At 40.1% G+C, this 16,024-nt stretch overlaps 1 protein-coding gene across 1 annotated transcript in view; it reads right to left on the bottom strand.

Moving 5' to 3' along the window:
• Positions 1-395: 395 nt before the first annotated feature.
• GABRR3 (gamma-aminobutyric acid type A receptor subunit rho3) overlaps positions 396-16,024 on the bottom strand; it is a 48,360-nt gene continuing 32,731 nt past the window's right edge. The window contains 3 exon segments of the mRNA XM_073804648.1: positions 396-6,809; positions 11,559-11,734; positions 13,146-13,175. Coding sequence (XP_073660749.1) covers positions 6,507-6,809; positions 11,559-11,734; positions 13,146-13,175 — 509 coding nt within the window. The 3' untranslated portion in view covers positions 396-6,506.

Below are 16,024 nucleotides of genomic sequence, written 5' to 3'. Positions count from 1 at the left end.
TCAGCTGTGTGAGTGACCATGGTGCCACCTTGATGTTGATAATTCTACCTCAGAGGGATTCAGCACTGTTAAGTAATCTAGCACTAAGGAACAGACTCTCCTGGAATTATTGTGATAGTCCAGCTTTATTCCTCAGTTAAATGCAGACAATTTACATTTAGAAAGCAAGGAGAATCTAAATGAAGCATTTACAAAGCCCTTCCCTATGGAAACTGTATTTCCATACTCTGCATGCCTATGACTATTATTTTTCTTTAAATCTTTATTTGAGTATAATTGCTTTACAATACTGTGCTAATTTCTGCTGTATAACAAAGTGAATCAGCTATACGTACATATATCCCCATATCTCCTCCCTCTTGCGTCTCCCTCCCACCCTCCCTATCCCACCCCTCTAGGTGGACACAAAGCACGGAGCGGATCTCCCTGTGCTATGTAGCTGCTTCCCACTAGCTATTTATTTTACATTTGGAAATGAATAAATGTCAATGCTACTCTCTCACTTTCTCCCAGCTTAAACTTCCCGCTCCCAGTGTCCTCAAGTCCATTCTCTAGTAGGTCTGTCTTTATTCCCGTCCTGCCCCTATATTCTTCGTGACCATTTTTTCTTTTTTTTTTAGATTCCATATATATGTGTTAGCATATGGTATTTGCTTTTCTCTTTCTGACTTACTTCACTCTGTATGGCAGACTCTAGGTCCATCCACCTCACTACAAATAACCAAATTTCGTTTCTATTTATGGCTGAGTAATATTCTGTTGTATATAAGTGCCACATATTCCTTATCCATTCATCTGTTGAAGGACACCTAGGTTGCTTCCATGTCCTGGCTATTGTAAATAGAGCTGCAATGAACATTGTGGTACATGACTCTTTTAGAATTATGGTTTTCTCAGGGTATATGCCCAGTAGTGGGATTGCTGGGTCATATGGTAGTTCTATTTTCAGTTTTTTAAGGAACCTCCATACTGTTCTCCATAGTGGCTGTATCAATTTACATTCCACCAACAGTGCAAGAGGGTTCCCTTTTCCCAACACCCTCTCCAGCATTTATTGTTTGTAGATTTTTTGATGATGGCCATTCTGACTGGTGTGAGGTGATACCTCATTGTAGTTTTGATTTGCACTTCTCTAATGATTAGTGATGTTGAGCATCCTTTCATGTGTTTGTTGGCAATCTGTATATCTTCTTTGGAGAAATGTCTATTTAGGTCTTCTGCCCATTTTTGGATTGGATTGTTTGATTTTTTGATATTGAGCTGCATGAGTTGCTTGTATATTTTGGACATAAATCCTTTGCCAGTTGCTTCGTTTGCAAATATTTTTTCCCATTCTGAGGGTTATCTTTTCGTCTTGTTTATGGTTTCCTTTGCTGTGCAAAAGCTTTTAAGTTTCATTAGGTCCCATTTATTTGTTTGTGTTTCCATTTCTCTAGGAGATGGGTCAAAGAGGATATTGCTGTGATTTATGTCATAAAGTGTTCTTCCTATGTTTTCCTCTAAGAGTTTGATAGTTTCTGGCCTTACATTTAGCTGTTTAATCCATTTTGAGTTTATTTTTGTGTATGGTGTTACGGAGTGTTCTAATTTCATTCTTTTACATGTAGCTGTCCAGTTTTCCCAGCACCACTTATTGAAGAAGCTGTATTTTCTCCATTGTACATTCTTGCCTCCTTTATCAAAGATAAGGTGACCATATGTGTGTGGGTTTATCTCTGGGCTTTCTATCCTGTTCAATTGATCTATATTTCTGCTTTTGTGCCAGTACCATACTGTCTTGATTACTGTAGCTTTGTAGTATAGTCTGTGGTCTGGGAGCTGATTCCTCCAGCTCCGTTTTTCTTTCTCAAGATTGCTTTGGCTATTCTGGGTCTTTTGTGTTTCCATACAAATTGTGAAATTTTTTGTTCTAGTTCTGTGAAAAATGCCAGTGGTAGTTTGATAGGGATTGCATTGAATCTGTAGATTGCTTTGGGTAGTAGAGTCATTTTCACAATGTTGATTCTTCCAATCCAAGAACATGGTGTATCTCTCCATCTGTTTGTATCATCTTTAATTTGTTTCATCAGTGTCTTATAGTTTTCTGCATACAGGTCTTTTTTCTCCTTAAGTAGATTTATTCCTAGGTATTTTATTCTTTTTTTTGCAATGGTAAATGGGAGTGTTTCCTTAATTTCTCTTTCAGATTTTTCATCATTAGTGTATAGGAATGCAAGAGATTTCTGTGCATTAATTTTGCATCCTGCTACTTTACCAAATTCATTGATTAGCTCTAGTAGTTTTCTGGAAACATCTTTAGGATTCTCTATGTATAGTGTCATGTCATCTGCAAACAGTGACAGCTTTACTTCTTCTTTTCCAATTTGGCTTCCTTTTATTTCTTTTTCTTCTCTGATTGTGGTGGCTTCAACTTCCAAAACTATGTTGAATAATAGTGGTGAGAGTGGACACCCTTGTCTTGTTCCTGATTTTAGAAGAAATAGTTTCAGTTTTTCACCATGAAGAACGATGTTGGCTGTGTGTTTGTCATATATGGCCTTTATTATGTTGAGGTAAGTTCCCTCTATGATTATCATAAATGGTGTTGAATTTTGTCGAAAGCATTTTCTGCATTTATTGAGAGGATCAAATGGTTTTTATCCTTCAGTTTGTTAATATGTTGTATCACATTGGTTGATTTGTGTATATTGAAGAATCCTTGCTTCCTGGGATAAACCCCACTTGATCATGGTATATGATCCTTTTAATGTGCTGTTGGATGCTCTTTGCTAGTATTTTGTAGAGGACTTTTGCATCTATGTTCATCAGTGATATTGGTTTGTAGTTTTCTTTTTTTGTGACATCTTTGTCTGGTTTTGGTATCAGGGTGATGGTGGCCTCGTAGAATGAGTTTGGGAGTGTTCCTCCCTCTGCTATATTTTGGAAGAGTTTGAGAAGGATAGGTGTTAGCTCTTCTCTAAATGTTTGATAGAATTTACCTGTGAAGTCATCTGGTCCTGGGTTTTTGTTTGTTGGAAGATTTTTATTCTTTTTTTTTTTTTGGCGGTACACGGGCCTCCCACTGCCGCGGCCTCTCCCGTTGTGGAGCACAGGCTCCAGATGCGCAGGCTCTGCGTCCACGGCTCATGGGCCCAGCCACTCCACAGCATGTGGGATCCTCCCGGACCAGGGCACGAACCCACGTCCCATGCATCGGCAGGCAGACCCTCAACCACTGCGCCACCAGGGAAGCCCTGTTGGAAGACTTTTAATCACAGTTTCAATTTCAGTGCTTGTGATTAGTTGTTCATATTTTCTATTTCTTCCTGGTTCAGTCTTGGAAGTTTGTGGTTTTCTAAGAATTTGTCCAATTTTTCCAGGTTGTCCATTTTATTGGCATAGAGTTGCTTGCAGTAGTCCCTCATGTTTCTTTGTATTTCTGCAGGATCAGTTGTTACTTCTCCTTTTAAATTTCTAATTCTTTGATTTGAGTCTTCTGCTTTTTTTCTAGATGAGTCTGGCTAGTGGTTTATCAATTTTGTTTATCTTCTCAAAGAAACAGCTTTTAGTTTTATTGATCTTTGCTATCATTTCCTTTGTTTCTTTTTTGTTTATTTCTGATCTGATCTTTATGATTTCTTTCTTTTTGCTAACTTTGGGGGGTTTTTTGTTCTTCTTTCTCTAATTGCTTTAGATGTAAGGTTAGATTGTTTATTAGAGATTTTTATTGTTTCTTTAGATAGGGTTGTATTCCTATAAACTTCCCCCTTAGAAACGCTTTTGCTGCATCCCATAGGTTTTGGGTCATCGTGTCTTCATTGTCATTTGTTTCTAGGTATCTTTTGATTTCCTCTTTGATTTCTTCAGTGACCTCTTGGTTATTTAGTAGCGTATCATTTAGCCTCCATGTGTTTGTATTTTTCACAGATTTTTTCCTGTAATTGATATCTAGTCTCAGCATTGTAGTTGGGAAAGATACTGGATATGATTTCAATTTTCTTAAATTTACCATGGCTTAATTTGTGACCCAGGATATGATCTATCCTGGAGAATGTTCAATGAGCACTTGAGAAGAAAGTGTATTCTGTTGTTTTTGGATGGAATATCGTATAAATATCAATTAAGTCCATCTTTTTAATGTATCATTTAAAGCTTGTGTATCCTTATTTATTTTCATTTTGGATGATCTGTCCATTGGTGAAAGTGGGGTGTTAAAGTCCCTTAGTATTATTGTGTTACTGTCGACTTCTCCTTTTTTGGCTGTTAGCATTTGCCTTATGTATTGAGGTGCTCCTATGCTGGATGCATAAATATTTACAATTGTTATATCTTCTTCTTGGATTGATCCCTTGATCATTATGTAGTATCCTTCTTTGTCTCTTATAACAGTCTTTAAAGTCTATTTTGTCTGATATGAGAATTGCTACTCCAGCTTTCTTTTGATTTGCATTTACATGGAATATCTTTTTCCATCCCCTCACTTTCAGTCTCTATGTGTCCCTAGGTCTGAAGTGGGTCTCTTGTAGACAGCATATATAGGGGTTTTGTTTTTGTATTCATTCAGCCAGTCTGTGTCTTTTGGTTAGAGCATTTAATCCATTTACATTTAAGGTAATTATCGATATATATGTTCCTATTACCATTTTCTTAATTGTTTTGTGTTTGTTTTTGTAGGTCTTTTCCTTCTCTTGTGTTTCCTGCCTAGAGAAGTTCCTTTAGCGTTTGTTGTTAAGCTGGTTTGGTGGTGCTGAGTTCTCTTAACTTTTGCTTGTCTGTAAAGGTTTTAATTTTCCTTCAAATCAGAATGAGATCCTTGCTGGGTAGAGTAATCTTGTTTGTAGGTTTTTCCCTTTCATCACTTTAAATATTTCCTGCCACTCCCTTCTGGCTTGTAGAGTTTCTGCTGAAAGATCAGTTGTTAACTTTATGGGGATTCCCTTGTATATTATTTGTCGCTTTTCCCTTGCTGCTTTTAATATTTTTTCTTTGTGTTTAATTTTTGATAATTTGATTAATATGTGTCTTGGTGTGTTTCTCCTTGGATTTATCCTATGTGGGACTCTCTGCATTTCCTGGACTTGATCCACTATTTCCTTTCCCACGTTAGGGAAGTTTTCAACTAAAATCTCTTCAAATATTTTCTCAGACACTTTCTTTCTCTCTTCTTCTGGGACCCCTATGTTTCGAATGTTGGTGCGATTAATGTTGTCCCAGAGGAATCTGAGGCTGTCCTCAATTCTTTTCATTCTTTTTTCTTTATTCTGCTCTGTAGTAGTTATTTCCACTATTTTATCTTCCAGATCACTTATCTGTTCTTCTGCCTCAGTTATTCTGTTTTTGATTCCTTCTAGAGAATTTTAAATTGCATTTATTATGTTGTTCATTATTGTTTGTTTGCTCTTTATTTCTTCTAGGTCTTTTTTTAATACTTTCTTATATTTTCTCCATTCTATTTCCAAGATTTGGGATCATCTTTACTATCATTACTCTGACTTCTTTTTCAGATAGACTGCCTGTTTCCTCTTCATTTGTTTGGTCTGGTGGGTTTTTACCTTTCTTCTTTATCTGCTGCATATTTCTCTGTCTTCCCATTTTGCTTACTTTCTGTGTTTGGGGTCTCCTTTTCACAGGGTGCAGGTTCGTAGTTTCCATTGTTTTTGGTGTCTGCCTCCAGTGGGTAAAGTTGGTTCAGGGGCTTGTGTAGGCTTCCTGGTGGAGGGGACTCGTGCCTGTGTTCTGGTGGGTGGGGCTGGATCTTGTCTTTCTGATGGGCAGGGCTGCATCCAGTGCTGTGTTTTGGGGTGTCTGTGAACTTAGTATGATTTTAGGCAGCCTCTCTGCTAATGGGTGGCGTTGTGTTCCTGTCTTGCTAGTTGTTTGGCATGGGGCATCCAACACTGGAGCTTGCTGGTCGTTGGGTGGAGCTGGGTCTTAGCGTTGAGATGGAGATCTCTGGGAGAGCTCCCGCCGGTTGATATTACATGGGGCCGGGAGGTCTCTGGTGGTCCAATGTCCTGAACTCGGCTCTCCCACCTCAGAGGCTCAGGCCTGATACCAGGACAGAGCACCAGGACCCTGTCAGCCACACGGCTTCTGAAATGTAGTCACGTTCTCCATTTAATTTGCAACTCCTTGTAGAAAAATGATTAGCCAACAATAAAGACTGCAGCCGGGCAGCGCTCTCTGTCTCTGTCTCTCTGACTTGCTTTCTCTCTCTCTGTATATGGTCCAGATGTCTCAGTAACCCCTTACTATCGCAAGGCTGTGTCTTTAAGGCAGCTTCTGGTGTGGGGGAGGCAAGCAGAATGTCGACTCTCATTGATGGAGCCAAATTCTCCTAAGACCTTAAACTCTTTCCTAGATGTGAATCAGTTAACTTTCAAATCTTCTTTGGGCCAAGAGAAGTGACTGGCTGACTCCAGTGTAGTCTAGTACCATCCAATTTATAGTTAAGAGTTGGTGGTTTTTATTGTTGTTTTTAACATAATCTGACTCCAAAACAAATTTTATCAACTGGGCTTTCCTCTTCACACGTAAATACTCCAGTAAAACAAATTAAATGTAATGTACACAATGGGAAATAAAATCCTTGAATAGGTGTCAATGACATGGTTGTTCTCCAGAATGATTCTACCAACCTGCCCTCCTAGTGATTTTCTTCTCTTTATCGGAGGTGAATCTGTGCTGAGGTTGCCTGTGCATCTTTCTTGCATGGAGTCCTCTTCTGAGTGTAGAGAAAAGGATGTCTGGTCCGTGTCAGTTGTACTGTCATGGTAACAACCATCGAAGGCCATGGCTTGAGCTGCATCAATACTGTACATTCCAGAAATCTGACAAAAAGACTTTTGTTAGTTAGTCATGAATATGGTTTTAGGAGTTGGAATTACAGTAAAAATCTAAACAATCAGATTTTAAAAATAGTTTCAATAAATACTAAGAATGTTTGTTTATTTTAAAGAATAGAATTCTGGTTTTGCTTCTGGTGTCTGATGAAAAGTCATTTTCATAATAAATGGAAAACATCATCTTAGACATCCATTTTTAATAGGGCTTTAGAGAGAGAGAGATTTGAGCATTATACAAATAAATGTATCACAACTATAATGGTCAATGTTTTCTAATTTAGTCCAGGCCTGACAGACTGTTACACTCAATGTTTTTTTCCACAAAAGGGAACATTGTTTCAAGTTTTCCTCTTTGTTTCTGAGTAGTATGAATTGCTTGCCCTAAGTTTGTGTGTTGAAATTGAATATGATTTATCAGAAGAGCAATATAAGCAATTGGACTTGTTTTTCAATGTATTTTTTCTCTTTAGAGAAAACATAGCAGTATGCCTAATCAGTGTGGGGTTTTTGTCCCAAAACAGAACAATATCATCTGGTGATCCATTTTTGCTTGAATTTGGGGTGGAGATAGGGAATGATTTTAGCTGCTCCTTTAAAATGCAAATTGACCAAGCCTTCCCACTTTTGCTGAAAAGTACCTTTAAATGATACTAACATAGCTCAATTAAACAACTTGAAATTGGTGTATTTTTTTGAAGGAGTGAGTTATCAATGCTTTCTGGCTCCATTGCTTGACTGAATCTAAACCACTGTTTTTCTTTAAGGTTTTACTCTGCGGGAGATAGTGGTTCTCCCTGATACAGAGCTGTGTCTAGGAAGCAGCTGTTACTAATTGCTTTCTGAGAAAACAAAATTTCTTTTTGATCTCTAGGGAAGCTAAAAAATGAACAAATATGGACAGGCTACTACTGGATGAAAGTATTCATAATTCAAATTGGAGGCTGCAGAGTAAATTCTGCCAAAATGTATATTTGGTTCAATACTGACTCAAAAACCTAATATTTTACTGAATTCAAGAGACATAAGGACTATTTTGTGCAGTCAGTAAACTAACCAGGGACCCATACTCGAATTATGTTGTCCCTTTTTGTTTTAGTTGTAGAAACTTCTCATAGTAAAATGAAAATGGGTAAAATAAACATGAAACGACATTGAGACTGAATTACTAACCAATAGCCAATAATAACACTTATATCCAACTCTGGATCTGAGGATAGAATAACTATATACTGTCTCCTTGGTTTTCTTTCTCCATTATGATAATTTAGATCTATAAAATTGGTTAAACCTTGCAGTGCACAATTTACCAGTAGGCTGCTAATGTCCACAAGTTTGTAAGTTGGTTGTTCCAGTAGAAACAGTTTTAGAACTGGTCTTTAATTTTTCACTCCAGCTTACAAATAAGCACAAAGCTAAGGCATATTATATCTAAAGTACAGATTTGATGGTTTTAGACTAAGCTCTAAGTCCTAGAATTAGGAAAACATTTGGATGAAGAATAAGAAAGAAAATAGCTTCCTTTCTCCTTTCTGGGCAATGGTCAATGCTAGGGACAAATTTTCCATGGACCTTACTGTTCTCCCATCTCTTGGTATCTGGGGGTGGTTGGGACGGGTGTGTGATGGTGGTGATCGTGGTGTTGGAAGGAAATGAGCTTTGCTTAACTTCATGATTTCATAGGGAGGAACTCCATAGCCTAACATTCCTGGTCTTTCTCATCATCCCTCAATCACTCTACCCTAGGGGTTTGGAAGAAGGAACTGGCATGTGTGTTTTTAGTCCTTTTGGAGTCACTTTAGGATCTGCATTGATGTCCAGGTTTGTTTTCTGAAATGAGATAAAGGAGACTGTCCTCACAGGGAAATCCTGAATTGTCTAGCTTCGCCAGTGACCAAGAGAGTAAGTACACTGAATACAGCAATGAAATATTAGTGGGACCCCCTGCTCACAGACCTAAGGCAATTTCTCTAAACTGTTTTACCAATAACAAAGGTAACATTATCACATCCATCTGTCTGGCTCCTACATCTCTCTCTCTCTCTCAGACTGGTTTCCCAACTCACATACAGAGGGGAGAGGTGTCATTGATTAGCCCCCAATCCTACAGACATATCTTTTTTCCCTGCATCTCACCAGAGCATCCCACCCCTTTAAAGATCTCTCATCTCAAACAGGCTGTTCCCACTATCCCTTTCAAAACTGCTACTCCTTCAGAGAATATGCTCTGGGCACTAATCACAATAAGAACATAACATTTGTGTAGCACTATAGGGTATGCAAAAATGTTAAATGCATTTAGTATATCATTTGATCTTCACAACAGCTCTGTGAGGTAATAGGGAAGAAATTCCACCATTTTGCAAATGCAGAATGAGGTTTAGGAGACAGCCTGGCACACGGAGCTAGGATATTAGGTTTGGCATCACTTCTGACTCCAAATCTGTGCTCCTTCATTTGTACCACAAACATATGAAGGGCAAGTAGGACATTTCTTTGAGATAATTGCACCTTTGAAGGAGAATGCATAGAATGGTGGTTTCCAGAGGTTGGGAGGAGGGGGAAATGGGGAGTTGTTTAATGGGTACAGAGTTTCGATTTTGCAAGGTGAACACTTTCTGGAGATTGGTTGTATGGCAATGTGTATACTCTTAATACTATGAAACTGTACACTTAAAAACAATTAAGGGCTTCCCTGGTGGCACAGTGGTTGAGAGTCCGCCTGCCGATGCAGGGGACACGGGTTCGTGCCCCGGTCCGGGAAGATCCCACATGCCGCGGAGCGGCTGGGCCCGTGAGCCATGGCCGCTGAGCCTGCATGTCCGGAGCCTGTGCTCCGCAACGGGAGAGGCCACAATAGTGAGAGGCCCATGTACCGAAAAAAAAAAAAAAAGAAAGAAAACAAAAACAATTAAGATGGCAACTCCTATGTTATGTATATTTTACTACAATTGAAAATAAAAAATAATTTTTAAAGTGAACAATGCTTATTAATTCAAAAGAATATCTTCTGGGGTACACAGAAGACTGTGAACAACCCGATCAAGTGAAAAAAACATGCAAGTAGTGTGAGCACATGTGCTTTGTGGTGGGGTGGGTGGAGGTGGGGAGTCAGAGGACCAGCTAGAGGTGGCCGAAATTACTACAGTGCCTCTGTCGTGGGTTCACCACTCCCCACATGAAAAAAAAAACAAAACAAAATAAAACAAGAACAAAATTCTTCTCCTCATCACACATTTATCTCTTTCACTTCACAGCTTATCTAATCATGGCTCTTCACAGTGTGGCTATGGACTGGCAGCAGCCAGGGCTTAGAAATGCAGACCCTCAGCTCCCACCCCAGACCTACTGAACGAAAATCTTAACAAATCCCAGGTGATGCGTACATGCCGATTACTGCACACTCGTCTAAAAGCTCCTGATTTTCTCACGCCTGCGTAGCGGTCACTGTAGGTATGTATGTGACAGAGACTCATACTTCCATGCTGTCAACAAAAGAAACTAAAGCATCTGCAATGAAGCAAAATCAGTTTCTATTACAGCTTTGACTCAAAGGATATGAAATAAAAGACTGAAGTAGCATTACAGGAGATCTGAACTGCGATTGCAGCTCTGCTGGCTCTGGATCTTTTGGCAAATCACCAGAGATCATCATCTCCGCAAGGCCTACATCATGGAGTTGATATGAGGGCTCGGTTCCAGAAGAGGATATACAGATGCTCTGAAAAGTATGAAATACTCTCACTAGAAGTATAAATAAATATTAAATAATGTTTTGGGTGTGTATAAATAGTCATTATAAGAATTTCGTAAACCTGTGTGAATATATCACATTAAAATTGCACATATATATATACACATATACACACACACATATATATAGCAAACAAATTAGTTTGATCAGTTAGGTTTCTGAAGTAAAATATCATGTGTCAGTTCTCGTAATAACAGGAAGTTGGTGCCCCACCCCTTTGTGAAATGAAGCAGGGAGAGAGCAATCTAGCCAGATTGAGAATGTCACAAGGAACAGGTGATAACATTTAGGCCGAGAAGGTGCCTTATTCCCAGTACACTGTGAAGAGAAGAACCTTCCCTCGTGCTCTACCACTCTCCCGAGTGACTAGAAAAGGAAAATAAATCCTAGCTCTTGGTGGAGATCGATCATTGATTGGTTGAGAGCACAGCCTTTGGAGTCAGGGTGCTGCAGAAACAAATCCTGATTCCTCTTAAGCTGTGTGACCTTGGCCAAGTTACTCCCCCATCTGCTCCTATTTCACCTCCGTAAAATGAAGGTGATAAAGTACCAACCTCTTGGAGTTACTCTGAGAATTAAAAGACATAATATGTTGGATGGTTAGCACAATGCCAATATATAAGAAACACTCATTAAATGTTAGCTATTATTATTATCATCATCATCATCTACTTGAAAGGATGTGATTTTGTACATCAACCCCTTCTTTTCAAGGGTTAGAGTCAGTGGAGGGGAGCACACTGAGAGAAATTCCTCACACAGAAAATCTCTTGGCAAAGGTGAATGAGGATGCTGAGGAAACCAGCCAGCACAGAGCAGAAAGAATAAAGCTCAATATCAAATTGTCATCACCCCATAAACTTGCATCTTGCCAAGGCACATGGACTTCACACAAGGGTCGCAATGCTGTCAGGAGAGGGCATAGATGAGGGTAGTCTTTTTCACATTCCGGAAAGGATACAACAGTCAAAAGAAGGCAGTACCTTCCCTGTCTTCACTGTGGTGAGGTAGTTCACGGCTGCGTACTCAAGGACTGACAGGAAGACAAAGAGGGAGCTAGCCCACAGGTACACGTCCACGGCCTTGACGTAGGACACCTGGGGCATGGAGGCGCATACCCCAGAGAGGATCGTGGACATGGTCAGCACCATGGTGATTCCTGCCATTTGAGAACAGTGATGAGTTCAGTGACATAACCATTCAGCTCCAGGTGCTGGTGCTGGATGACACCAGGGGATACATTTCCAGATTGATACCTGGTGATCAAAGGCGTGTGTGTGTGGACGGAATCCCAGCATGTTAACCTAGTACACGGCTTGAGCCTAAGCAAGAAACTGCTTGGATTTCTCTTTCCATCTCATTTTCTCACCCTCACCTCCATTGTCTGTGACGTCTCCTTCCCTCCAGCTAAAGTCTCCACGGAGTCAGACTTGTCTTTAAGGATCCATTGCTTCCCACCCTCAGTTGGGTCTCTTCTAACCATCCCAGGAAGGTAATAATGTATTCAAGTTTTAAAAATTCTTCTGAGAAAGAAATTCTAAAACCATTTTCACTACCCTTCCCCATCATTTCACAACTTCTACTGTTCAGAAAGCATCTTCATGTCAATCTTTAATCTTTCATTTGTCAGGGAGTGATCTTTAGCAGTATTAAAGATTGCTTTCTCTGTATTTTTCTTTCATATAGAACACTTACAAGCCATCGTTATTGGTATCACTTTGCCCATGGTTACTGAAACTACAATTCAGTTGAGATTGAGAACGGAAGTGTGTTAGTGGAGGCTGGGTTCAGTGTAAATATTTACTAAGCAACTGCTAAATGCCACTTACTTTCTGCGCCTCCCCTCCCTTTCCCTTGTTGTCCAGTACTCCTACCACTTTCCTTCTCTTCCCTTCCTCTCCCTGACCACTGCCTTCCTCTTCCCTTTCCTTTTCTTCTCTTCCATTCCCTTCTTTAATCCCTGCCATGGGCGTCAGAGGTAACGAGATCAATGTTCTGGGGGACAATGGAGAAAGAGGTGACTCTGAGACTTCCTTAATAAAATGCCAGCCTTGGGGAGGGCTACTCTGTGTCTACACTAATTTCTCAGAGGCATACTGCAAGAGTACTGCCTGGAGAGAAAGTAAAGTATTGTAAATATTTGAAATGTACACTGGCTGGCATGGTTTTATTTATTAACTTCCCACCAGGGGAGTGCAGATGGAATCCTTAATGATTTTTATAAGTTGTGAGGACATTTTAATGTTAACAGACAGAGTCCCGAACAGCAGGAGGAGCACTGCGATTTACTCCTAAATGTACAGACAGAGCATGTGGACAGCTTTCACCCGCACGTTTCTACCTTTTCAACAAATTCTATAATTCTGCGAGGTTCTCCTCTGAGGGAGGCCCGTATCAAAGACAATGACAGTGCTACAGAGCTACTCAATTTCAAATTAAGTTTTTCCTTTGGATGACCCAAACCAATGCAATTTGGCAATTTGATAGTCACCATGGGAGGGCCTGGAATCTCACCTTCACACTGCTTTGAACTCCAGAATAAGAAACCTAAAAGCTTCTCTAGCACTTACCATGAAATGCAGGCCACTGACCCACTGAGTCTCAGGTTTCCCCAACAATGGTAATATCAATAATCTGCGTCTCTGTGGAGGCTGCTTGCATTCCTTGCTACATAAACATGGAGATGTGAACTTTTTATTAATGGATCAGGTGTATGTATAGCTGAAGCTGAGATTAATAAATAAAACTTGCTTGCCTTTATTGAATGTTTACCCGCCACAAACCTAGGTAAATATTAACCACATGTTGCAGAGGAGAGTGGCTAATGAGCCTGAGTTTGGTCAGGAGCAGGACTGAAACCTTTCTCTCTGAGTGTAGAACCATGCTCTTTTCATGCAAACCTGTGGCCTCTCATTCTGAACCTGTAGAGGAAACTTCCTTTTGTTTTGTTTTGTTTTGTTTGTTTTTGCGGTACATGGGCCTCTCTCTGTTGCGGCCTCTCCCGTTGCGGAGCACAGGCTCCAGACGCGCAGACTCAGCGGCCATGGCTCACAGGCCCAGCCGCTCCGCGGCATGTGGGGTCCTCCCGGACCGGGGCACGAACCTGCGTCCCCTGCATCGGCAGGCGGACCCTCAACCACTGCGCCACCAGGGAAGCCCTCCTTTTGTTTTTAAGATTATAAACCAATTTCTATATATGGAGTATCTCTGCGACAAGATGCTGTAAAATTGAGTGTAGAATTGTGTCAGGAAGCATGAAGGTACTTTGTGCTTTACAAGAGGCCAAAAGTCTTACCCTGTCAGGATTTCCCAGGTAAAACCGTGAAAACTGTGAAAATCCTAAATGAACATTCCTATTTAGGAATGTTTACCTCATTTGTTCAAAAATGTTGAAATGTTTTCTCTTACTGGTTTTCTAAGATATGGAAGATAGAACTTGATTTTTTTTCAGTGAACAGTAACATGAAGCTTAATGGACAAAATAAGGGTTTAGAAAGACACACAGATACATGCTCTTGTCATGTATTTTAAATTGATGACTGTTGGGTCAATAAAAGGGAACTGCATTATCTATATTTGCCAGACAGCAATAAACTAGCAGTCATTTTCTTTAGAAAGGTGCTTAGTCCAACTAATTTTTGGTAGCTTTATTTATTTAAACCAGCATTCTAGACTTCCCTCTTTAAAAGGAGCAAACAGAGAGAGGGAGAGACAGGGAGACTGGGGAGAAGGGAATGTTGAGTACAGGGAGTAAGGGGTGAGAAAACTGATATATAAATTCCTAAAGCAATAGGACTTGGAGTGAGGAGTATTACAGCTACATTAACCACACTTGTCTTGAGCCACCCCTTAGAAATACATTAACCTTGACAAACTGTATTCATTCCAAGCCCATTAAAGTTAACATCCCAATAAAGGAGTTTTGAATTATAGGAAGTGACCATTTAGTCAAAGAAAGGTCCTGTGTTGGGATTAGAGGACTATTTTCCCACCTACTGAGATTGCTATGCATAGTGAGGAAAGTGTTAAGAGGCAATAGTTAGTCTGGCTTCTGGGACTCAACTTCCCTGAGCCTCGCAGTTTCACTCACCATATTAATTCTTAAGGACACATATGAGATCCAAAGAGCCCTGCAGTTAGGGGAGAATTATTCATCTAGCTTTGTGTTTCATTGGCTATTTTTTGCCATATATGATGGAGAGGTTCCTTGACCTGTGTGAAAGCAGTAGGGCCTGCAGCCGTCACTTAGAACTACTGAGTCAGTTCACCCCTTCAGTGGCTGTGTGGTGGGGAGCTCTTTTGAAGGAATAGGTGTCTACATTCATCTTTAAATGAGCAAAAACATTTTCCCTGTAGGCCTAGGCAGAAGAAAAATATTAAGTGACGTGAGGGAGAGAAACACAGGCTGGATATCCAAATATCACTCTATGGCCAGAAAGTAACAACCATTATTCCACAAAGGCGGTGCCAGAGCCCGTGGCACAGAAGTTCTAGTTACTTCTATAATGGTAAAATGAATAGCTCCTAAGTATTTACTTTTCCAGGTATACGGGATATCCTCTGTTAGACATTTTGCTTTATGAATGACTACATGCCTGAAAGTTTTAGTTGCCTTTCTCTGCCATGTTTATTTCCTGATAAATGACCCCATTACTTCATACATTGTACATGAATGGCATACCCCAGCAGAGGGGTCAAAACAGGAACGATGGAGACAAGGAAAGAAGGAGGGAGGTAGAAAGGAGAGGAGAACCCTCCATGAGGGTTAAAACATCCTTGAACAGCTTGTAATAGCCTCACACCAGATCGAATAGAAACATAGAATGGTATTTTAACCCATTACACATTCCAAGTTATGACAGCTATTGTCTCTTATGAGAAGTGCCTAATCACAATTGATACTTTTGTGCTGTTCAGCTTCCACTGTTCTTTATCTGAAACGTGACAAATGTGGAAGGGTCTTAACCAGCAAATGATTCATCCTCAATCAGCAAATGAACCCAAATGTGGAAGAGTCTTAATGAATCATCATTGTTTTCAGTTAGTAGCTAAAATACAGTTATTAAAAACATGGTGGGCTAAATACTGGTAGTTTAACAACTATGTATTGAGCACAAAATATGTGCAGGACACTGTGCCAGTCACGTAGGGACAGAAAAGAGGATAATAATGATCCTTTTCCTTAAGAAACTCATATTCTAATAGAGGAGACAAGATGAGCTACCAACCCATCCCATAGCCGAACATGAAATAGAGGAAGCAGGGGTCTCAGGAGAGATACAAAGTGCTATGTGGTCCAAAGATGGGAGAGACCATATCTGCCTGGAACCATCAGTAAAGGCTTCTGGCTGTATAGAAATGGCTGAATTTGACAGAGAAAGACAGGTAGGGAGGGCATTCCAGGCAGAGTGAGAGCCAGAACAAATGTATACGCAGATAGGCGTGAGGG

The sequence above is a fragment of the Tursiops truncatus genome, chromosome 4, assembly GCF_011762595.2.
Source record: "Tursiops truncatus isolate mTurTru1 chromosome 4, mTurTru1.mat.Y, whole genome shotgun sequence".
NCBI classification, from domain to species: Eukaryota; Metazoa; Chordata; class Mammalia; order Artiodactyla; family Delphinidae; genus Tursiops; species Tursiops truncatus.
Note: the sequence above shows the minus strand (reverse complement) of the source record. Positions and strands in the feature narration are given on the sequence as shown.